A 24,436-nucleotide genomic window follows, 5' to 3' on the forward strand; every position below is an offset into this window, starting at 1 on the left:
TTATTTCTAAAAAATAATCAATACCCTGACCTTAAATAACCACTAAAACTAGTACTAATACTGACACAATCACTAGAACTAAGGTTAGAACTAGAACTAAAAACATTCTAGTTCCTAGTTCCTTTAAAACTTACAAGTGTCAAAACTTGTTAGTGTTAAACTAGAACTAACACTAGACCTAGAACTAGAAACATTCTGGTTTAGCCGCACGTCTTTCAAGACGGCTAAACCCGAATGATTCTAGTTCTAGTTATAGTGTTAGTAAAAACTAGAAAAAAATTTTAAAAAAGTTAAAATTCGTTATTTTTTTCTGATTACAAAAATATAGGGGTTGGACAGGTCTGTTTCTTATTGTTTTAGAATAAAGCTAAAAACAAACTTTTTTTTTAGTGTCGTCAAAGAAATTAAATTTACAGTTTCCTGTAAATTATAACTAAAAATTAAAAAACATATTTCTGATATTTGAAACAAATACATTTGTTGAACTATTTAATTTATATTTGTTTTACACAAAAGTTGGAATAGATTGTATTATTTCACATTTTTTATTAATATTTAATATTATTATTAAATGACTTAATAAATTATTGATAGATGGCGCTCATTTAATTTTTTTTAATTCAAATAAACATAGCAACATTTTTTTTGTTTGCTTTCAAAAATGTTCTGAAGTGTCAAATTAAAAATCCTGTTTTTTTTATGAATAACATTTTTAGAATGTTAGATATTAGAAAATAAAGTAAATTTTATATAAATTTTTAGTAGAATAATTTTTAGTTGTAGTACCGTAATTTACAGGAAACTGTAAATTTAATTTCGTTGACGACACTCAAAGAAAAAAATTTTATTTTTAGCTTTATTCTAAAACAATAAGAAATAGACCTATATAACCCTATATTTTTGTAATCAGAAAAAAATAACGAATTTAATAAGCGAATAATCAGTTATTGTTTCCATTTCAAAAAACCAAAATTGTTATAATATCTAAAAATCTAAAACAGAAAAAATTTTTTTGGCTACGTCATCAAATTCTCTATAAAAAAGTGTCCTTATAATGTCTTAGTTATAATACTCCACCTATAATAATAACCAAGATAATTGTACTTGCTGGTTTTGCGATATTTTCAATTTTGGCCTCCAGGGGAAAAACAAAAGACGATAGCGCTTTGAGGTTTTCGGCATTAACAGTTTCTCGAAAAACGAGATCATGACATGTGAACTACTTTTTTTCTAACTCTTATAGTTTCGGAGATAGCCTATTCAGACATCGAATTTTAAAGGATTTTTAATGAAGATTACAAATATGTCAAAATTGAGGTTGACATTTTAAACCTGAAGTTAGTTATCATATAATAGAAGTTTTATAACTGAAGTTAGTCTAGTGTTAATCACTTTTCAGCACTTTCTTTTTATTTTTAACGTGTTTTTTGGGTCATTTTACATTGATTAAAAGAAAATCGTCGATTTTTATGCCACATGATGATTTTTGAATTTTTCCCAAGTTTCCTAATAATTTTTTTGTTAAAAAGGAGCGTTCTTAAATTTTAACCTGTAAACTGGTAACAATTCGTCCTTAATTTCATTTTACAACTTTTTAAACTTTAATTTTGTAAATTAGTAACTAATAATTTGATTTCGACTTTGATATGTGATCTTTTTTAACAAAAGGAAAAGAAATATTAAGAAACTTGTTTGTAAAGTGGATAGGATGAGGCATGTTAATGTATTTGTAGAGTCTTTGAAGGTGGCCAAGAGCCGAAATTAGTTAGTCTTAAATTTTATATAAAATAGAAACCAGTTGAAAAGTACAAAATCAAACTCTAGACAATTTTCTTCAAAAATTTTTGCACAAAACATCATTTTGACTCTAGTATTTGTGATTAAGTTTATGCCACGACTTACAGAAACACCTGTATATTAATTATAATTAATTAATCACAATTATTATAAAATAAAAATGTAAAAATTATCGTGCGCCATCTTGTTGTTATTCTTTCAAGTTCATAATTCCAAATTTATCCGCTAGATTGCACTACATTTTACGTCATATAAAGAAATCTATCAAAAACCGGCATTAGTTTGGTTCTTATGTTGTATTTTTCACATCGATCCTACATTATTACAAAAAAAATAGACTAATTTATTAAATAATTGGTTTATTAGGTGATTTATAACATTAGTATCTAATGGCAGAGAGGTACGAATCGCCGGTTAGTGCACCAGGGCAGTATTCTACGGAGTACAAAAGAAAAAGTAGTTCTTCCAACAACAACTCTGAAGAAAAACCCGGGGAAGAATCAGCAAACCAACACGAAAAGTTAAATGAGTACATTCGAGATCTTCTCGCTGAAAAGCAACTCTTGGACGAGTTGAAAAGTCCGCATGCTTGTAGACTTATTGAACAAGGTATTTTTAATAATTCTCTCATGCTTTGTGATTGATTCTATAAAGATTGTTTCATTTTAGAGATACAAAAAGCTCAAACAACGGGGAAAATCCCTGGAAAAGATCAAAAATTCGTAGATATCTACAGAGAAAGACCAATGAAAGTGTCAGTGAAAGTATTAGTTCCAGTACGTGAACACCCAAAGTTTAATTTTGTGGGAAAACTATTAGGCCCAAAAGGCAACTCAATGAAACGTCTCCAAGAAGAAACCATGTGTAAAATGGCAGTTTTGGGTCGCGGTTCCATGAAAGATCGTCAAAAAGAAGAGGAATTGCGTCAATCCCTCGACCCAAAATACGCCCACTTAGGTGATGATCTCCACGTTGAAATCTCAGCTTTAGGTCCCCCAGCTGAAGCCCACGCTCGGGTGGCTTATGCTTTAGCAGAAGTCCGAAAATATCTCATCCCAGACAACAACGACAATATTAGACAAGAACAAATGCGAGAAATGGAAATTATGACATCAGATGATGGAGTTGAAACTCGTACGGAAGTGAGGAGACCTCCAGTCATGCGAAGTGAGTTTGCAAATTAATTCCAGCTTAAATCTGAAGAACCACCTAATTTTACAGGTCAAGGACCAACCCGACAACCAATTCCTCGCCCCCCAGTTCAAATGCGTACCGCTACAAGGGTTCCTGTTCCAACTCCAAGGGTGATGCCGGCAAAAACGAAGATTTTGTCAATTTTAGATAGGGCCAGGGTCGCCATGGAGGAAAGTTACGGTTACGAAGACACTTATGATCCTGCAGATCCTGGATACGATCATTATCCACCTTCTTCAGGTCATGGACGTTCTTATTCTACCGGGCATTCGTATGAGGCTGAATATGAAACTGATTATTATCGCGAAGCGAGTTCTTCGTATGGTAAGTTAAAAGTTATACAAACAAAAAGAGATTTGAAGAGGGGCTAAAAGAATATTTAAAACAAAAATGGTCCTAAAACTTAAAAATCTTGTGTATTTTTAATTATTTATTTCAATAGATTCTCCATAAAGTAAACTTTTAATTACTAACTTAAAAATAAAATTGACTTTTAATAAACGCATAAAATTAACACTTAAAAACATATTAAAGCTTTAATTTCCACTCAGGTTATTAATTAATAATGTAAACACAGTGAATTCCTGTTTAAAAAAAAAACACTTGTGGATTATAATTCATTATTTTATTGGGATATTTCTTTTTCACCAACAGCATAATTGGACCGCGTTATGCATCACTTGACTAAGCAACAAATGAATAATGTTGAGAAATTCATCTCTCTAAAAATATAAGACTTCTCAGAATAGACAGGCTCAAACTATTGAAAATTGTTTGGTGCCTGTCCATTTTTATCACAGAATGACAGCTGTCACAAGCACAGAGGGTATACAGGGTGTTTCTGTAAGTCGTGGCATAAATTTAATCGCTAAAACTAGAGACCAAATGATGATTCGTGTAAAAATTTTTGAAGAAAATAATCTAGAGTTTGATTTTGTACTTTTAAACTGGTTTTTATTTGATATAGAATTTAAGTCTAACCAGTTTCGGACCTTGGCCATCTTCAGAGACTCTACAAATAGATTAACATCTCTCATCTTATCTATTTCACAAATAAGTTTCTTAATATTTCTTTTTGTTTTGTTAACACTTTGTGTCCCGACGCACAGTGGTCCGAAAACACTCAAAACCCGATCGAAAATCAATTAAAAAAAAATTTTTATAGTGTTGTTTTTTTAAATGTTACATATATTTTAACTATTAATAGACTCTTAGTGAAGTTTATGAAGTCTTTGATGTTTTATAATAGCTACTGCGCGAAATAAATTGCTATTACAATTACCTTATTTTGTATAAGGAAATTTTTTAGAAAACAAAAAAGATGGTATATCACTACTTGAAAATATTGTGTCGTTGGTTTCTTATAAAGTACAGAAAGGTCTTCATTTTACGCCTCTCCAAATTTCAAAAGATGTTTGTTGAAAAAAATTACAACCATTTCTATTAACGTCAATAAATACTTATATTTTTTTAATCTTTTAAATTAAATATCTTGCGAGCGAACAAAATCGAACAATTGTAGCTAACATTTTTTTATTGCTGAAGGTATGGTGTACAGGGTGGTTCAAATTCGATGTCCGAATAGGCTAACTCGGAAACTATAAGAGTTAGAAAAAAAGTAGCTTACATGTCATGATCTCGTTTTTCGAGAAACTGCTAATGCCGAAAACCTCATAGCGCTATCGTCTTTTGTTTTTCCGCTAGAGGCTAAAATTGAAAATATCGTAAAACCAGCAAACGCAATTATCTTGGTTATTATTATAGCTGGAGTATTATAACTAAGACATTATATGGACACTTTTTTACAGAGAATTTGATGATGTAGACAAAAAAATTTTTTTTGTTTTAGATTTTGAGATATCATGACAATTTTCATTTTTTTAAATGGAAACAACCACCGATTATTCGCTTATTAAATTCTTTATTTTTTTCTAATTACAAAAATATAGAGTTCGAAAGGTCTATTTCTTATTGTTTTAGAATAAAGCTAAAAATAAACTTTTTTTATAAAATTTCCATCTAGTGTCATCGACGAAATTAAATTTACAGTTTCCTGTAAATTACGGTACTATAACTAAAAATTATTCTACTAAAAATTTATATAAAATTTACTTTATTTTCTAATATGTAACATTCTAACATGTTAAACTTTTCGTAATCCATCTTAAAAAACAGGATTTTTAGAAAATTTTTGAATACAAACAAATGTTGCTATGTTTAGGTTGAATTAAAAAAATATATATGAGCGCCATCTATCAATAATTTATTAAGTCATTTAATAATAATATTAAATATTAATACAAAAATGTGAAATTATGCAATCTATTCCAACTTTTGTATAATTACATATATAAATTAAATAGTTCAACAAATATATTTGTTTCAAATATCAGAAATATGTTTTTTTAATTTTTAATTATACTACCGTAATTTACAGGAAACTGTAAATTTAATTTCTTGGAAGACACTAAAAGAAAAGTTAATTTTTAGCTTTATTCTAAAACAATAAGAAATAGACCTGTCAAACCCTATATTTTTGTAATCGGAAAAAAAAATAACGAATTTAATAAGCGAATAATCAGTGGTTGTTTCCATTTAAAAAAACGAACATTGCGTTAATATCTCAAAATCTAAAACCGAAAAAATTTTTTTGACTACGTCATCAAATTCTCTGTAAAAAAGTGTCCATATAATGTCTTAGTTATAATACTCCAGCTATAATAATAACCAAGATAATTGCGCTTGCTGGTTTTACGATATTTTCAATTTTAGCCTCTAGCGGAAAAACAAAAGACGATAGCGCTATGAGGTTTTCGGCATTAGCAGTTTCTCGAAAAACGAGATCATGACATCTCAGCTACTTTTCTTCTAACTCTTATAGTTTTCGAGTTAGCCTATTCGGACATCGAATTTGAACCACCCTGTACATAGCATAAGAAAGAAATCTTGCGCCAACGTGCGCCTTAACCAAAAAATTGGCAGTCAAAGATTACTTAACACATAATTGTGGATCTTATTTATCAAGAAGCAAAAAACAAACAAGTACGCAGATTTAGACAGTGTCACACAAGAAAATGTGGTAGACTTCAAACAAATGAAGATTTATTTAAAAGACTATTACTGAACTCCGATCCATTTATTAGTAACTTTTATAAAGAATGTTCAGATCAATCAATTGATTCATAATATATAAAAATATGAATGAAGACATGAAAAATTTACTTATACTGGACAAATCTCTAGAAGAAAAGGAAGGTAAAGAAGAAGATGATGATGATGAAGAAAGTGAAGAAGAAGACAATAATGATGAAGAAGTAAATATAGAGGAACAAGATCTAGAAAATGAAGAAGGCTCACACAAATTGAGATAAATTTTGTTATGTTGGTGAATATAACAATGAGTTTATTGAGTTTAACGATGAGTTTATTCTCGAATAGTTCTTAAAACATTTTTAGTAAAAGCTAAGTAAAATTGAACTATCTAACCAACTAATTCTGCCAATTAATTTTGCCACATTTTTATCAAATTCCATTTCTGATAGGGTAAAAAAATTCATTTAAAATTTTCGACTTTCTTACCATTGAATATGGAGAAACGATAATTCAATTTTTGACCACTCTGTATAAGATACTTTAATACAACAAATGACAATCTGTTTGACAACATCTCAAGAGTAATCGTGCCAATTTAGAGCTTTTTTGAATGAACGTTGGCTGAGATATAAGGTTTTAAAGAGCATAAAGTAATTTGCCAAAGAAAAACTTAAAAACAAAATAACTCGAAAACGAAAAATGGTAGGTAATAACTTTTATCAAAGTCAACTTATTTTGTCGAATATAATTAAAAGGTGCATTAAAAACTATAGCATTCCATTTAAAATAACGAAGTTGTGGTCTACATCCGGCAGACCGGAAGTGGCGGCCATTTTGAAAGTATTTTAGATCGAAAGCTTCGAATGAACAATCCATGTTGTCAAAATTTCAAACCGCTACGAATAGTGGTACCTAAAAAAGTTCTAACGAACCAGTTACGTGATACATCCGGTATAGGTCCTCTATAAAACAATTTAGATAGGAATTTGCGATCACGTAATTACACAAAAAAAATGTGAAGTAATATACGTCTAATGTTTTGCACAAAATTTTATAGTAATATTCTTCTTTAAAGTCCTAATTTATATGAAAAGAAAATGAGTATGAATTTAAATAAAGTACTGCTTGCGTAGTACTACTTCCGGTTGACGAATTTAATTCAAATTTTGACACAACATTACCCTTTTGGTCTTATAATCATATGCCAAGTTTCATAAAGCTAGCTAATTGCTAACACCAAAATAATATTTTCGATCGGATTTTCTTACCGCTCGGACCACTGTGCGACGGTACTTTAAAGTTCCGGTAGCTTTAAACACTCATTTTAAGCTGTAGTAATCTATTCGGCGCTTTTAGAGCTGTCGGTACTTTCCACTATACAACAAAAAAGCTTCGTGTATTGTTTACGTATTGCAATTATCAAGATATATAATTACAAAACGTATCTATACAGATACGTTTTGGGCTTGAATAAAGCTTTGACTGACGAAGAGCTTGAAAAGTTATTGTTGAATTAGAAAATCTTCAGTTGCATAATTCTGAACAGACAGACATAGAAGATTAAGAATAGAGTAGAGTGAGATACCTATGCTAAAACATAAAGAAATAGAACAACTAACTAATCAAAAGGAGGAAAGTGACACTGAAGTCGTAGAAATACGTGGCAAAGGATCCAAGAAGAAGAACAAGGCAGAAATTGATAGAAAATGGAGAAAACGGAAAAACAGACTGAAATTCCAAGGTACGATTATCTAAAAGGAATAATTGGTGATACTTTTGCAACTTGCAATAATCATACAGATTATTTTCTAACACTGATGGGTAACTGTGTGAAAGATATTACCTATCAAACGCTAAACTTGAAAGAAGAAAAGTTGCTGTGTTTCCTTGGCATAAATTTCTTAATGAGTTATCACAGTTTGCCAAGCTATAAACTCTTCTGGAGTAATGCTGAAGACTTAATAAAAATAGAATGATTTATTTCGATAACTTTTTACAAGTATCTGTCTTTTGGAAAAACTGAAACTAGCTTGTGGAACAATAAGGTCCCAAAAAGAGGCATCAAAAAATTTGGTGGATGAAAAGAGGAGACAGTAAGTGCGTGAAATTTTGCTCTAATTACCGTAAAAAGGAAGCAAGACAACTTCCAAGAAGTGATATATGCTTCGTTAATTCTTTTGTTATATATTCTTGATGAAGAAAATTCACGAAAATGTCGTAGCGCAAGTTCACCAGCCCAGTTACCCAAAAGGTGAAAGTTTCGCTGTGGATCACTTTTGGAAAAGAAAGAGGAAGGTGTAAAAATTGTTCTGTCAATGCTATTTAGTTCAGACTCTACAAAGAACTCTTTTTCTGAATATCATAATGTGATTTAGCTAAAACAAGTGTTACTTATTTTCTAAATTTTAATGCCTGACAGTACTCTCAAGTAGCATTATCCCCCTGTAATGGGGGGACTGTCATATTTTGCTAAAATTAATCCCAAAGGCCTTTACTGACAATGAGTGATTTTGATACAGAAAGTTTCAAAATCTTTAACTTCTTGGGACACAAAGGGTTAAAAAAGATCACATATCAAAGTCGAAATCAGATTATTAGTTACTAATTTATTATAAACTAGATTAACTTCAGTTATAAAACTTCTATTATATGATAACTAACTTCAGGTTTAAAATGTCAACCTCAATTTTGACATATTTGTAATCTTCATTAAAAATCGATTAAAATGAGTACAAACACGGCATATTTATCTTCAATATTAATGACGTTACGGTCAACTTCCGGTTAAAAATGTCAACGTTAATTTTGACATATTTGTAATCGTCGTGAAAAATCCTTTAAAATGAGTCCAAACATGATACGTTTAATTCCAATATTACTCGAGATATAAGCAAATTCCGGTTGGAAATGTCAATGTCATTTTGACATATTCATAATATTTATAAAATGTCTTAATATTTGTCATATACATAAAATGTAATAAAAGAAATAAAAAATTAAGGTTGGTATTAATATTTAAGAATTAAATTGCTATCTTCATTGTTGCTAACTTAAGGTTTAATGTTTTTTATTCTAACTTTTTTGTTTTTTGAGAGAAGTGCGTCATCTTTGTACTCATTTTAAAGGTTTTTTAATGAAGATGACAAATATGTCAAAATTGACGTTGACGTTTCAAATCGGCAGTGATTGTATTTTCATTAATATTAAAGTTAAATATGTCGAGTTTGGACTCATTTTAAAGGATTTTTTATGAAGTTGACAAATATGTCAAAATTAAAAGTTCGAACTTTTTGGTTTTTTGAGATAAATGCGTCAAGTTTGGACTCACTTTAAAGGTTATTTTATGAAGATTAAAAATATAATAATAAAATTAAAGTTGACATTGACAACTGAAAGTTTTTTTCACGACTAAACCCGAATGTTTCTAGTTCTAGTTCAATAAAAATATACAACATAGTAATATCTTATGCTAACTAGTGCTACCTACCGCTGTCGTTTGTAAAATAGATAAGATCAGAGATGTTAATTTACTTGTAGAGTCTCTGAAGATGACACAGGGCCAAAACTAATTAGACATAAATTCTATATAAAATAAAAGACATAAACTTTTAATTTCATACTAACATCTAGAAAACGACACTGGCCCGAAATTGTAGGTTCATCTATTTTTTCTATTGTAGAATTTCTTGGTTTGTCTAAATGTCGTATCTAATCGTAAGTCGATTCTTAGACGTATGATGCAAATCGGACATGAAATCGTATAACGTGATTGGCGCTTAGCTTTATCGTTTTAAACAAATACAGTGAAATTCCCCTAACTCGAATCACTAAGGATACGTATATTTAAAACAGAAACCTTAATACTATTGTAAGTAGAAAGTTAATCAAGTTTTTTCAAGTAATCCGTAATTTTCTTTTGGCTTGAAGCGAACAATTTCTTTTTGTCGAAAAAATCTCCTATGAAATGTAAAGAATTATGAATATTATCTGGAACATTCTCTCTTGATAATACAAAGGTTTCAAGCTTTCTAAGAGACGAGTAAGCTTCATCTGATTCTGAAACAATAAGAATATTAGGTTTGTTTTGGTTCAAGAGTCTGTAGTTTCTGAGCTAGAGTCTATGTGGTTTGATTCTGTAGTTAAAATTACTTACAGAGCGCATTCGAATATTTTATTTTTTGTTTAAGGTTTTTTTAATGAAGATGACAAATCTGTCAAAATTGACGTTGACGTTTCAAATCGGAAGTGATTGTATTACCATTAATATTAAAGTTAAATATATCGAGTTTGGACACTTTTACCTACCAGACAGCATGAAAATCTTTAAAAACGATAAAATGTCGCTTAGTCAAGTGATGTATAACGCGGTCCAATTAATTTTAACTATATAACTAAAAAATTATAAATATACTTATGGAAAATCTAATGAGATCTAATAAAATAAGTTTAAAAAATATATACCATAGTTGTGTAAGGTGACTAAAAACCACAAAAAATAAGATATCTTTTAAAATTTCTTTTAAATTGTTGTGCACACAGAGCCCCCAACCCAGCGATGGAAACATTATAAAACAGCTCCGAGCTCAAGTTCACGTCATGGAGAGCCGACTTCGCGTTATCGTTCTTCCCCATACACACGTCCGTCAAAATAAAAAACGTCCCGTAACCGCCCCATAATCGATCAAACAAAAAAAAATCGTTGTAATCTCAATTTATAACTAACCACGTAAAAAATTAATTAATGAATTAGTTAACGTGTCGTAGTTTAAACGTTATGATAATAAAAAAAAATTAATAATAACTATTACCTGAGTGTTGAAGAAAATGAAACAAATAATATTTAATTAATAATTAACTTAATAATAATAGATGCAAAATCTTAAAGTTACAAAAAAATCTCATTGTAAGTCTTTTCTTTTTTTTAGATATAAACGTTAATTTGAATTATTAAAATGAAAATCGATTATTAAATAAAATGTACGTATTCGAAGTAGTTGTTGTATTTGATATAAACGTGTGTTAAATGAAGGATTTAATTTATTTTATTTAATACAAAATAAAGCAGCCAAAGTGTTATAATATTTTTTAGACAACTGGACTTCAGGTAAAAACCATTTAATTTAATTTTAAAACTTAAAAAAATTAAAAACAGTAATACATCTTAGAAAGAAAAAACTTTAACAATCTAAATTAAACAAAAGAAACCTGCATGTTAACAAATCCTGTTTTTAATTTAAAATTGTATCCTCTAAATTATTTTCTATGTTACAGGTCTGTAGAGGACAATTCGGGGCATTTTATTCCAATTTATTAATGAATCAGACTGTGATTTTATTTTAAGAGATTTTTATTTATTACATAGTTTTTAACAAAACAAATAATTGATTTTTTTTAACCTATACCTAAATATTAAAAAAAAGAATCTTCAAGATACAGAAAAAGTTTAAGAGAGGCGCAACGCATTAATTATTTATTTACATTTTTTTTTAAGAAAACACAAACAGTAATTGATTGCTACTTTTGTATAAAAATATTAAATTGTATAAATACATGTAAGGCACCAGCACAAATGGTGTGGGGGACAATTTTATACTTATTCTTATTAAATCGCTACTGCATCTGGATGTCGTTCCAAAATCATTGCAACACCCTAAAAAAGAATAACAAATTATGATAAAATAAAAGTCATAAAGATAGTTGATATAGTCAAGATTAAAATCAGTTTGTTGTAGTTTTTTGTTATAGCCACAGAATAAAGAATAATACCAGAAAGAAAGGTCAAATATTATTATTAATTGGGATTATAATCGTAATGATATTTATCTTATTGCAAAATAGCTGAAACAAATATTTTTTATCTTATTTACACACCAAGTTAGGCACAGAACAGGACAAACCCACAAAAAACTGCCTTGAAAATTACAACAAAAATAGAACAAAAACATATAAACACCATAAAATATAACGTAACATAACTGTAAAGATAACAATAGACATAATAAATAAAATAAGAACAAAAATAATAAAACAAAACAAGAGTCAACAAATTCAGAATATGCGACCAGAGGAAGTGGAAGCGACAGAAAGTAACCGCTTAAATAGAGTTGCTGAAAATGTCTATCTCCAAACCAGTGCGCTGAAAACAATTGCATGTTCGAGCCATTGTCAGCATAGGAGAGTTTTGAAAAATGTTTGAACGAATAATAGGAGTATAAAACAAATAATCTAGTCTGAGCAGTCGGGGTGGGACGCGAAAATTAATACTCTCCAGTAGTGGAGGAGAATCAATTACGTTATTAATGATTTTGTATTTGTAGTATGTTAACGCATCACTACATGCAGACTCGTAATCAACATAATCCATGTTAGTCCTGTAGCTGAGGAGCTTCACCATTTTTTTTTGACTTTTTTCTATTGTACTTATATAAAGTTGATATTGAGGATTCCAAACTGAGCTACAAAAATGTAACACGCTGTGAACATATGCAAAATGTAATATATACTTTAATTGCTTTGATGTCTATAAAATTTTTTGTTGTTCTAAGAAACCACCCCGTTTCTCAAAAGTAAGTTTTTGGTCAAATATCACACCAAGATCTTTAATATGAGATAATCTCGACATGGCTGCGCCCCCAAGACCATAGTCGTATTTAATTAAGTTCAATTTTCTTGTGAAAGAAATTATATAACCCTGAGAGGCCGATACATTCAATGTTGTGGTGTCATCCGCGAAAAGGATATTTCTTGTATGAGCAGGCAAATGTGATGGGAGGTCATTGATGAATATTAAGAAGAGAATAGGACCGAACACAGAACCCTGAGGTACGCCGTTGAATGTGACACACTATTGTCTCTCGAATAAGTGGGAAAATAAACTAACAGTTGTAAGACTATGTATTCACAGTATGTTAATATTTTTGATCTATTAAATTTCTTAAAACTAAATTAATTGACGAAGGTCTTCATTAAGTAATTTTGCAGAATTTCTGGTTTTTGTAATTTGATACGAATGGTATATGCAACGTCTTCGACATCGACTACTACTTAAGACTATGCACATTCAACCAAGCAACGGAAGCAACAAAAGATTTTAGTTTATTCTGATTTTGGAGCGCCACATACAGGTGTCTTACCGAGACCGGTCATTAGACGTTTCTGAGATTATCAGTTGCAGATTTATTCAGCCGAAAAATATTTCGGTCAAAAACAACGCAATTGATAATACTTAAATCTGAATTCTCAAATTTTTATTATTCTGTATTGTCCAGAACCCCAGAAACATCTAATGACCGGTCTCGCTAAGACACCTGTATATGTAAGTATTTTGATATTAGTTAGACATTTAGTTTGCTTTTCGCACATTTCAACGGCGAAAGTTAAAAACGAGTAGTCTTTACGAAGTGCAATATGAAATATATTTGCAAGTATGGGTGGTAAAAAAGGAACGCGAGGTTGATGCAGCATTTAGATACCGTTTCATTGATTTTGTTTCTATTTTTACTGCCCTTTCTAACATTGTTGTTTGCAAATAATGTGGATCCAAAATTGCACTTGCAACAAGAGCCATGCGCGAGCGATAAGTGTTTTTCGAAGAAACAGAATTATTCATGCAGAACAACCAAGTTGGAGGAATAACAGTTTCTGGTGATGGAACATGGAAGAAGAGGGGATTTTCATCGGGTAAAATAGTTGATCTGGAAATAAAGTCAAAAATTTGCAAAAAGTGCAGTTACTGGAATGGTAAAAAAGACACTGCAGAATACCAAGATTGGGTCGAAGATCAAAAAAGAAAAACGTGATATAAACCAAACCGGATCTTCAGGAAAAATGGAAGTGGATTTCGTCGTAGAGATGTTTCAACGATCCGAAAAAAAAGCATAATTTGAAGTACTGTTTTTACAAAGGAGACGGAGACGGCAAAACTTTCAAAGGTAGGTATTATGGACCCTTAACCTTACGAAAATATTAAAGTGACAAAAAAGAATGCATCGATCATGTGCAAAAGCGAATGGGTTAGGTTGGGTTTAAAAGGAACAGAAGTCTAGGAGGCAAAGGAAAATTAACGGGGAAATTAATTGATGAACTTTCCATATATTATGGATTGGTTATTCGTAGAAGTCACAATTCCCTAAAGAATATGAAAAAAGAGATCTGACGAGAACACCCACAAGCCAGCAATGGACAATGATGGTTTCACCGCTGTGAAACTTGTATATGAAGAACTTTCCAGAGAACATCTTTTGACAAGATGTTTAGGGGGATACACACAAAACAATAATGAAGGTTACAAAGCTTCATGATGTGGCAAGAAAGTGGTTGGCATTGCGTCTGATATTGCCGCTTGTAATTTTAATAATACAAGCATTAAAGTTAACAATTGGAAGATCGTGCTTTGAGTTTTGCCACGAAACGGACTCACGTCGCATGACCAATGAGGCTAAAGAAGCTCGTAGAAGCTTATTGTCAGACAGATTAGCTGCAGAAGAAGAGAATGACCATCAGGAAGGACAAATGTACGGTGCAGGAATCGCTGATTAGAAATATTTAATTTTTCCTATTGATCAACTTTAACGTCTTTTTTAAAAATTAAATCTTTTCAATTTATGCGGATGATAACTCCCTCATTTCTAAACGGATTTTCAAAAAATGTTATATTATGAGTTTGTATCATCTTACTCTATCTACCGTTTTTCGATGTATCTCAAGTTGTCTCTTTTACAAAATTTTTACGTATGTTTTTTATCAATAAATATGACAATCCTGGTAAAATCGGCACCATTTTGTCAAAAAGGAACATTTTTTAAAATCCTACGTAGTTCCCTAGCTTTTGAGTTTAAAAAAGTAATCGTTCTCGAAATTTGATTATTCGACTTCCGGTGTAGGAGAAATCCTGCACACCAATTGACCCTGCTCGACTTGCAAGCCTAACATTGCAGACATCAAGCGGGCGTAATTTTATTTACTGTTAATAAATAAAATACGTTTTTAAAACTAGAAAAGCTGCTTATAAAAACCCGTTTTTTCCTACGCAGCAAAAAATCTTAAAGTTATCTTTATTTTCGTCTCTCCAAGGTGGCTAACCCCCTTAATTATTCAAAAGAGCTATAACTCCACTTGATAAAGAGGCGCCCTAATATTGTGACAAGTTTTGGGTTAATATAATCTTAATAACTGAGCCTATACTAAAACATAGGCACCACCTTCAAGTTTTTTTTTGTATCATTATGATGGAAGAAACGTTAAAGGTAAAAACATAAAATTTCGGAATGAATTAAATATCAATTTTTCAAATTTTAGTATTTTGCCATATATTATCTTTGTTCCAGTGACATATTTTTCATTTTTACCTGACCACCAGCTGCACAAGCTGCAACTAAACCAAATTGTCCATCTTCACGAACAAGCCTATGAGCGGTATGCATAGCCAATCGAACACCGGTTGCTGCAAAAGGATGACCAATAGACAAAGAACCACCCCATGAATTAAATTTATCCATATCGGGAGAACCGACTTTTTTAGGACGATTCATATATTTTTGAGCGAACCAATCACTATCCATGGCTTTTATATTTGCAATAATTTGACCCTACAAATCAAATCCATATTAAATCAAATCTTAATTTAAATAATAACAAAAATTTACCGCAAAAGCTTCATGTAATTCCCAAACATCAATATCCTTCAAAGTTAATCCAGCTTTCTCAAGTACTTTAGGTGTGGCATAAGCCGGCCCCAAAAGTAATTGATCAACGGGATCTTGCGAAACATAAATAAAATCGCGTAAATACGCCTTTGGTTTTAATCCCAAAGCTTTAGCTTTCGCTTCGGGCATGATTAAACAAGCGGACGCGCCGTCCGTTAAAAAGGAAGCATTAGCTGCCGTCACGGTTCCGTGTGGTTTAATGAAGGCCGGTTTCAACTTGGCTAATTGATCGGGGGTTGAAACTCTAATTCCGTTATCGCGATCGATCGTTTTTGAAACTCCCGTTATAGTCACAGGGAGCATATCGGTGAAATAGCCTTTTTGGTGAGCTTGATGTGCAAATGAATGGGATCTTAAGGCGAAATCGTCTTGTTCTTTTCTTGTAGCGCCGAATGCCGCTGCTAAACGATCTGCTGAATGACCCATTGTTTCTCCTGATGAAAATTCGGCAACAGCTGGAAGCTACAGGGAGAAGATTAAATATTTGATTATTGTAAAGGCCACTTTACAGTAAGCAATTTTTTTTGCATGCAAGGTATCTCGCACGAAGTTATTGCGGCAATATCTAGCGCAATTGACTTTACATTTGACAACTTTTAACTGCAATATTTCAATTGCAATCAATGCTGCCAACATATATTTAGTAAAAATGTACTGCAAGTATTCAGTACTTTTTTACTTTAACTTGATTGCTGCCAGTACTTTCAAATTGTAGATACTTAATACTTGCACTTTCAGTATTTAGCTTAAAATGTACTGGATACTTGTTACTTGTTTGACATAAGAAGTACTTGAAGAACTATTTGTTTACTCCAAGTAGTTTATCTACTTCCAGTACTTTCAATAGTAAGTAAAATAACAATTTTTTAAAGTTTTCTTCAAAATCCTAGACAGTCTTAGGAATTCTATGAAATCTTCATGGTATGCTTGAAAAATCAGGTGAAATTTCCTTGGATACACTAAAAATCCTAAGATATTTGTAAAGATCGATGGATATCTTTGAAAATGTGTCTAAATTGCTTAAAATTTTTAGAAATACCCAGTTGATTATGAAATTTTTTGGAAATCGTTTCAAAATCCCTAAAGGTGTTTGGAAATTCCTATAAAATCTTCTAAAAACTTGAAATTCTGTTAAATCTCTGCAAAATCCTAGATAACATCAGGTATTCTCAGAATTTTTTATGGTATACTTGAAAATTCGTTGAAATCTTTTGGAAATTTCTTAGAAATATTAAGAAATACCTACATAAGTGTCTGGGAAGAATTAAAAGTCCTGGACATTTGTAATAATCATTGGAAATCCTTCCAATTTTTCTAATAATCAATCAAAAACCTTGGATACACTCAAAAATCTTTAGATATCCATAAAAATCGATGGATATCTTTGAAAATGTGTCCAAATTCCTTAAAATTATTATAAATACCTAAGTAGTACATAAAAAATTTTGGAAATCGTTTCAAAATCCCTAGATATGTTTGGAAGTTTCTATAAAATTTTCTAAAAACTTGAAATTCTATAGAAATTTTTGCAAAGTACTAGATAACCTTAGGTATTATGAGAAATTTTTATGGTATACTTAAAAGTTCGTTGAAATCTTTTGGAAATTTCTTAGAAATATTAAGAAATGCCTACATAAGTGTCTGGGAAAAATTAAAAATCCTCGGCATTCGTAATAATCCCTGGATATCCTTGGAAATCCTTCCAATGTTGCTAAAAATCAATCAAAAACCTTGGTTTTACTCAAAAATCTTTAGATATCCATAAAAATCGATGGATATCTTTGAAAATGTGTCTAAATTCCTTAAAAATTTATAAATAACTAGTAGTATATAAAAATTTTTGGAAATCGTTTCAAACTCCCTAGATCTGTTTGGAAATTCCTAAAAAATCTTCTAAAAACTTCAAATTCTGTAGAAATCTCTGCAAAATCCTAGATAACCTTAGGTATTCTGAGAAATTTTTATGGTATACTTGAAAATTCGTTGAAATCTTTTGGAAATTTCTTAGAAATATTAAGAAATGCTTACATAAGTGTCTGGGAAGAATTAAAAATCCTCAGCATTCGTAATAATCCCTGGATATCCTTGGAAATCCTTCTAATTTTTCTAAAAATCAATCAAAAACCTTAGATACATTCAAAAATCTTTAGATATCCATAAAAATCGATGGATATCTTTGACAATGTGTCTAAATTCCTTAAAATTTTTAGAAATACCTAGTTGTATATAGAAATTTTTGGAAATCGTTTCAAACTCCCTAGATATGTTTGGAAATTCCTAAAAAATCTTCTAAAAACTTCAAATTCTGTAGAAATCTCTGCAAAATCCTAGATAACCTTAGGTATTCAGAGAAATTTTTATGGTATACTTGAAAATTCGTTGAAATCTTTTGGAAATTTCCTAGAAATATTAAGATATGCCTACATATGTGTCTGGGAAGAATTAAAAATCCTCGGTATTCGTAATAATCCCTGGATATCCTTGGAAATTCTTCTAATTTTTCTAAAAATCAATCAAAAACCTTGGATACACTCAAAAATCTCTAGATATCCATAAAAATCGATGAATATCTTTGAAAATGTGTCTAAATTCCTTAAAATTTTTTGAAATACCTAGTTCTATATAGAAATTTTTGGAAATCGTTTCAAACTCCCTAGATATGTTTAGAAATTTTTGGAAATCGTTTCAAACTCCCTAGATATGTTTAGAAATTTTTGGAAATCGTGTCTAACTCCCTAAATATGTTTAGAAATTCCTAAAATATCTTCTAAAAACTTGAAATTCTGTAGAAATCTCTGCAAAATCCTAGATAACCTTAGGTATTCTGAAAAATTTTTATGATATACTTGAAAATCCATTGAAATCTTTTGGAAATCTCCTGGAAATACTAAGAAATGCCTACATAAGTGTCTGGGAAGAATTAAAAATCCTCAGCATTCGTAATAATCCCTGGATATCCTTGGAAATTCTTCTAATTTTTCTAAAAATCAATCAAAAACCTTGGATACACTCAAAAATCTCTAGATATCCATAAAAATCGATAAATATCTTTGAAAATGTGTCTAAATTCCTTAAAATTCTTTGAAATACCTAGTTCTATATAGAAATTTTTGGAAATCGTTTCAAACTCCCTAGATATGTTTGGAAATTCCTAAACATCTTCTAAAAACTTGAAATTCTGTAGACATTTTTGCAAAATCCTAGATAACCTTAGGTATTCTGAGAAATTTTTATGGTATACTTGAAAATTCGTTGAAATCTTTTGGAAATTTCCTAGAAATATTAAGATATACCTAAATATGTGTCTGGGAAGAATTAAAAATTCTCGACATTCGTAATAATCCCTGGATATCCTTGGAAATCCTTCTAATTTTTCTAAAAATCATTCAAAAACCTTGGATACACTCAAAAATCTCTAGATATCCATAAAAATTGATGAATATCTTTGAAAATGTGTCTAAATTCCTTAAAATTTTTAGAAATACCTAGTTGCATATAGAAGTTTTTGCAAATCGTTTCAAACTCCCTAGATATGTTTAGAAATTCCTAAAAAATCTTCTAAAAACTTGAAATTCTGTAGAAATTTGTGCAAAATCCTAGATAACCTTAGGTATTCTGAGAAATTTTTATGGTATACTTGAAAATTCGTTGAACTCTTTTAGATATTTCCTAGAAATACTAAGAAATGCCTACATAAGTGTCTGAGAAGAATTAAAAGTCCTGGACATTCGTAATAATCATTGGATATCCTTGGAACTCCTTCTAATTTTTCTAAAAAATCATTCAAAAACCTTGGATATACTCAAAAATCCTAAGATATCCATAAAAATCGATGGATATCTTTGAAAATGTGTCTAAATTCCTTAAAATTTTTAGAAATACCTACTGCATATAGAAGTTTTTGCAAATCGTTTCAAACTCCCTAGATATGTTTGGAAATTCCTAAAAAATCTTCTAAAAACTTGAAATTCTGTTAAATCTCTGCAAAATCCTAGATAACCTTAAGTATTCTGAGAAATTTTTATGGTATACTTGAAAATTCGTTGAAATCTTTTTCAAATTTCCTAGAAATACTAAGAAATGCCTACATAAGTGTCTGAGAACAATTAAAAGTCCTGGACATTCGTAATAATCCCTGGATATCCTTGGAAATCCTTCCAATTTTTCTAAAAATCAATCAAAAACCTTGGATACACTCAAAAATCTTAAGATATCCGTAAAAATCGATGAATATCTTTGAAAATGTGTCTAAATTCCTTAAAATTTTTAGAAATACCTAGTTCTATATAGAAATTTTTGGAAATCGTTTCAAACTCCCTAGATATGTTTGGAAATTCCTAAAAAATCTTCTAAAGACTTGAAATTCTGTAGAAATCTTTGCAAAATCCTAGATAACCTTAGATATTCTGAGAAATTTTTATAGTATATTTGAAAATCCGTTGAAATCTTTTGGAAATACTAAGAAATGCCTACATAAGTATCTGGGAAGAATTAAAAATCTTCAGCATTTGTAATAATCCGTGGATATCCTTGGAAATCCTTTTAATTTTTCAAAAATCAATCAAACCCTTGGTTACACTCAAAAATCCTAAGATATCCGGAAAAATCGATGGATAGCTTTGAAAATGTGTCTAAATTCCTTAAAATTTTTAGAAATACCTACTGCATATAGAAGTTTTTGCAAATCGTTTCAAACTCCCTAGATATGTTTGGAAATTCCTAAAAAATCTTCTAAAAACTTGAAATTCTGTTAAATCTCTGCAAAATCCTAGATAACCTTAAGTATTCTGAGAAATTTTTATGGTATACTTGAAAATTCGTTGAAATCTTTTTCAAATTTCCTAGAAATACTAAGAAATGCCTACATAAGTGTCTGAGAACAATTAAAAGTCCTGGACATTCGTAATAATCCCTGGATATCCTTGGAAATCCTTCCAATTTTTCTAAAAATCAATCAAAAACCTTGGATACACTCAAAAATCTTAAGATATCCGTAAAAATCGATGAATATCTTTGAAAATGTGTCTAAATTCCTTAAAATTTTTAGAAATACCTAGTTCTATATAGAAATTTTTGGAAATCGTTTCAAACTCCCTAGATATGTTTGGAAATTCCTAAAAAATCTTCTAAAGACTTGAAATTCTGTAGAAATTTTTGCAAAATCCTAGATAACCTTAGATATTCTGAGAAATTTTTATAGTATATTTGAAAATCCGTTGAAATCTTTTGGAAATACTAAGAAATGCCTACATAAGTATCTGGGAAGAATTAAAAATCTTCAGCATTTGTAATAATCCGTGGATATCCTTGGAAATCCTTTTAATTTTTCAAAAATCAATCAAAATCCTTGGTTACACTCAAAAATCCTAAGATATCCGGAAAAATCGATGGATAGCTTTGAAAATGTGTCTAAATTCCTTAAAATTTTTATAAATATCTAGTAGTATATAAAAATTTTTGGAAATCTTTTCAAAATACTTGGATATGTTTGGAAATTCCTATAAAATTTTCTAAAAACTTGAAATTCTGTAGAAATCTCTGTAAAATCCTAGATAACCTTAGGTATTCTGTGAAATTTTTATGGTATACTTGAAAATCCATTGAAATCTCCTGGCAATATTAAGAAATGCTTACATAAGTGTCTGGGAAGAATTAAAAATCCTTGATATTCGTAATAATCCATAGATATCCATGGAAATCCTTCCAATTTTTCTAAAAATCATTCAAAAACCTTGGATACATTCAATAATCCTAAGAAATTCATAAAAATCTGTGGATATTCCTTGAAATCTCTAGAAATATTTGGTTATCTTTGAAAATTTTAGGAAATTGCTACTTGGATGTATTTGGAAATTTTCATAAATCCTTTTAGAAAACCTGAATATCTATAGAAATCTCTGGAAACTCAGTGGATTCCTCAAAAATCCTGAGAAATTCGGATAGTATCTTTGAAAATCTTTTGATATCCTTTTTTCTTGGATATTCTTGGAAATTCATACAACTTCTGTAAAAATCCTTAATTCACTCAGAAATAACAGGATGTCTTTGAACATTTTAGGAAATTGTTGCAAAACCTTTAGATATATTTGGAAAATTTTGCAAAATTTTATAAAAATCGAAGTATGTGTAGAAATTTCTGGAAAATGATAAGTTGGTGGGTGTGATTACTCAGTATAGGAGAATTATTTAAAAATACAAGATATATGTACATTCAAAGGTTATAATTACTTTGTACTGAGTACTTGAAATTTTACTTTCAAGTAAAATGACTTATTACTCCAAGTACTTTTTAAAAATACCTGTTACTTATTACTTGGAGTAAAAATAATTTATAGCGCTACTTATACTGGTTACTGGGAGTACTTGTCTTTTGTACTTGTAACAGCTCTGCAACAAAATACATTATGTCCTTATATTTTACAGTTGACAACACAAAAAGTAACTAGTAACCATACTTTCAGCACAAGTGCAAGAATACCAAAAAGAAAGCGTCAATTGCGCATGCATGCAAGATAAATTAAATAAATAATAATATAAAAGGTGAACTGTAATGTGGCCTTAAGGTTTGATATAGACTTACCTCAGGAACAAAATAATCAGGTCTTATACTAGAAAATAATTGTAATTTTTGTTGTAATGTTTTTGCTTTATTTGCTTTCAACATGAAGTTACGCATTTTTCTGTTATGTCTAATTGGAACATCAGACATAAATTCAACCCCACCAGCTACAATAGTTTCATAAGCTCCAGAGGCTATTAATCCAATTCCGGTGGTCATTGCAACGTTAGAAGAGATACAAGCCATTGTGACTGTATGAGCTGGAGTTTTGTCACTATATCCGGCTGCTAAAGCAGCTTCTCTGGCAATGTTGGAAGTTTTTACTTCTTGAATAACAGTTCCATAAATGATGTAATCAACAATATCTTTATCAATTCCAGTTTTCTTTGCAATACCACTATAATTAATTAAATATATTAACTTTTTAAAGTAAAATTGTTATTTTATTACATACAGTAAAGCTTGTCTGGCTAAATCATGTGGCATAAGCTGCGAATAATCAGTTCCAGATAATAAAAACGGTGTTCTTATTCCATCGACAAGAACAATATTCTTCCCCGTTCTATCCGGAGCGCTTTTCCTAGGTATATATAATTGAGCCCCAACTGAAAAAGCTCTTACGCCTAGAAAAACACACGCAATAATAGTCATTAAGATTGGACTTTGATTAGAATTCGTTTGATATTTCTTCAACTTACCCGTTTGTTGTGTTAAAGCTAACGCGGTGGGGCTTCTTAATATATTTTTTGCTAAATACGTTGCCATTTCGAGGGTGGTACTTGTTTTAGAACAGTTTTTGTAAAAGGTAAAAAAACACGAACCGGGGAAGAGTGAAATACACCGCACCAGAAACGTCGAGTTCCTCTCGACTTTGACCCGCACTGATGCCAACACAAAATCACCTGTTGCAATGAGCGATGATATCGTTTACTATTCGAAATTTAACCCGAATCGACTTCCATCGGAACGGACAAGGTCCAAAGATTAAAGGTAAACACATGTAGATTATCAATGTTTAAAAATGTTGTTGTTTACATAAGACGATATTCAAATTCGAACATCAAAATGAAGTTTGTTTTTTTTTGAAAAGTTAAAAAAAATGTCAAATTTGTAACCCTATTTTTTATTGATACCAACTTAATATTATTTATTATAAAAAAATTAAATTTAAATAAATTATTTTTTATTCATATTTTTATTTTAATCAAAAATGTAACTTATATTTTACAAATACAATTATCTTTTAACTTTCTCAGTAGTATTAGCCCACCCAGTAGAAGCACCAACATCAACAACATGATTTCTAACAGCTTCATCCAAAATATTCTGAATATCTTTACATCCCTGTAAAGCTTTCTCAAGAACTTTCTTTAAATGATCCAAATGAAACCGCTGAGACATTTCCATAAGAACAATACTTTCAGAATGTGGTAAAGCAGCAATTGTTAAAGTAGGCCCCCCAATAATTTCTTCTTGATGTGAAATATCAACCATGGGGGTGTCATTATTAGCTATGCTGGCTGTACAAGCGCAAACATATTCTTTTAAGGGAATTCCAGCATCGATTAAACCTAAAGTGGCTGCATTTACACAAGCAGAAAAAACACCTCCATCTGCGTGTAAGACTTCAACATATACATCAATTTGTGACCAAGGGTATAATTCAATTTTTATTGCAGCTAGTAAAGCTTGTCGTAAATGAATAGACATTTCAGTGGATTTTCGATCCCCTCGAGGTCGTTTTTTTCGATCTGAAGTCGAAAACACAGCCATACTAAATTGACAATTAACAATTGCGGCATCGTGTTGAGCTTTTGAGCGGGTCCGAACTTGGTGGGGGCCGTACACTGCCGCTAATACCTTCGTTAGGCCTTGCTCTAAGTAAGCACTTCCGTCAGGTTCAGCAAAAACACCCAATTTACAACGGATTCTTCTTAATTCATTTGCACGGCGACCATCCAAACGAAGACCTACTTTTGAGATCAATTCCTTTTTACTCATATTTAATAAATTAAATTTTATAGTTGATTTAAAGCGTTTAAAAGTAAGGTTATGTTGTTAATTACTAAAAAAGCTAACTTCGCGATAG

The 24,436-nt window shown here is 30.4% G+C and overlaps 3 protein-coding genes across 5 annotated transcripts; 1 reads left to right on the forward strand and 2 right to left on the reverse strand.

The window, feature by feature from the left end:
• Positions 1-2,063: 2,063 nt before the first annotated feature.
• Positions 2,064-11,570, forward strand: LOC111424460 (KH domain-containing, RNA-binding, signal transduction-associated protein 3-like). Of its 3 annotated transcripts, none has more exons than XM_023057995.2 (4): positions 2,064-2,406; positions 2,467-2,964; positions 3,019-3,315; positions 11,356-11,570. In XM_023057995.2, exons 1-4 carry the CDS (start codon positions 2,187-2,189, stop codon positions 11,361-11,363), a joined length of 1,023 nt encoding a protein of 340 aa, XP_022913763.1. In that variant the 5' UTR covers positions 2,064-2,186; the 3' UTR covers positions 11,364-11,570. The 3 variants fall into 3 exon arrangements, with proteins under 3 accessions (XP_022913763.1, XP_022913762.1, XP_071054027.1); XM_023057994.2 differs by lacking the exon at positions 11,356-11,570 and adding an exon at positions 10,624-11,112; XM_071197926.1 differs by lacking the exon at positions 11,356-11,570 and adding an exon at positions 11,010-11,112.
• LOC111424458 (mitochondrial trifunctional protein beta subunit) lies at positions 11,414-23,328 on the reverse strand. The gene is made up of 6 exons (XM_023057991.2): positions 23,046-23,328; positions 22,802-22,970; positions 22,369-22,744; positions 15,729-16,250; positions 15,432-15,671; positions 11,414-11,734 (listed from the first exon to the last, which is right to left on the reverse strand). The coding sequence occupies exons 1-6, from the start codon at positions 23,110-23,112 to the stop codon at positions 11,687-11,689; spliced, it is 1,422 nt and encodes a 473-aa protein (XP_022913759.1). The 5' UTR covers positions 23,113-23,328; the 3' UTR covers positions 11,414-11,686.
• Positions 23,329-23,523: 195 nt separating this feature from the next.
• LOC111424462 (exosome complex component Ski6) lies at positions 23,524-24,409 on the reverse strand. Its single transcript, XM_023057997.2, has one exon. The coding sequence runs from the start codon at positions 24,346-24,348 to the stop codon at positions 23,584-23,586; it is 765 nt and encodes a 254-aa protein (XP_022913765.1). The 5' UTR covers positions 24,349-24,409; the 3' UTR covers positions 23,524-23,583.
• Positions 24,410-24,436: the final 27 nt, after the last annotated feature.

Source organism: Onthophagus taurus, chromosome 7, assembly GCF_036711975.1.
Source record: "Onthophagus taurus isolate NC chromosome 7, IU_Otau_3.0, whole genome shotgun sequence".
Classification (NCBI taxonomy): Eukaryota; Metazoa; Arthropoda; class Insecta; order Coleoptera; family Scarabaeidae; genus Onthophagus; species Onthophagus taurus.

What these genes read in the sequence shown, in the direction of transcription:
- LOC111424462 (XM_023057997.2), bottom strand. Translation starts at nt 24,348, where the DNA reads ATGAGTAAAAAGGAATTGATCTCAAAAGTAGGTCTTCGTTTGGATGGT.
- LOC111424458 (XM_023057991.2), bottom strand. Translation starts at nt 23,112, where the DNA reads ATGGCAACGTATTTAGCAAAAAATATATTAAGAAGCCCCACCGCGTTA. An exon ending in AGCTTTAACACAACAAACGG is followed by an intron (nt 22,971 to 23,045) that starts GTAAGTTGAAGA and finishes GTGTTTTTCTAG; the next exon opens with GCGTAAGAGCTTTTTCAGTT. An exon ending in CTTGTGCAGCTGGTGGTCAG is followed by an intron (nt 11,735 to 15,431) that starts GTAAAAATGAAA and finishes ATTCTTTTTTAG; the next exon opens with GGTGTTGCAATGATTTTGGA.
- LOC111424460 (XM_023057994.2), top strand. Translation starts at nt 2,187, where the DNA reads ATGGCAGAGAGGTACGAATCGCCGGTTAGTGCACCAGGGCAGTATTCT. An exon ending in GAGACCTCCAGTCATGCGAA is followed by an intron (nt 2,965 to 3,018) that starts GTGAGTTTGCAA and finishes CTAATTTTACAG; the next exon opens with GTCAAGGACCAACCCGACAA. An exon ending in CGAAGCGAGTTCTTCGTATG is followed by an intron (nt 3,316 to 10,623) that starts GTAAGTTAAAAG and finishes TTGTGCACACAG; the next exon opens with AGCCCCCAACCCAGCGATGG.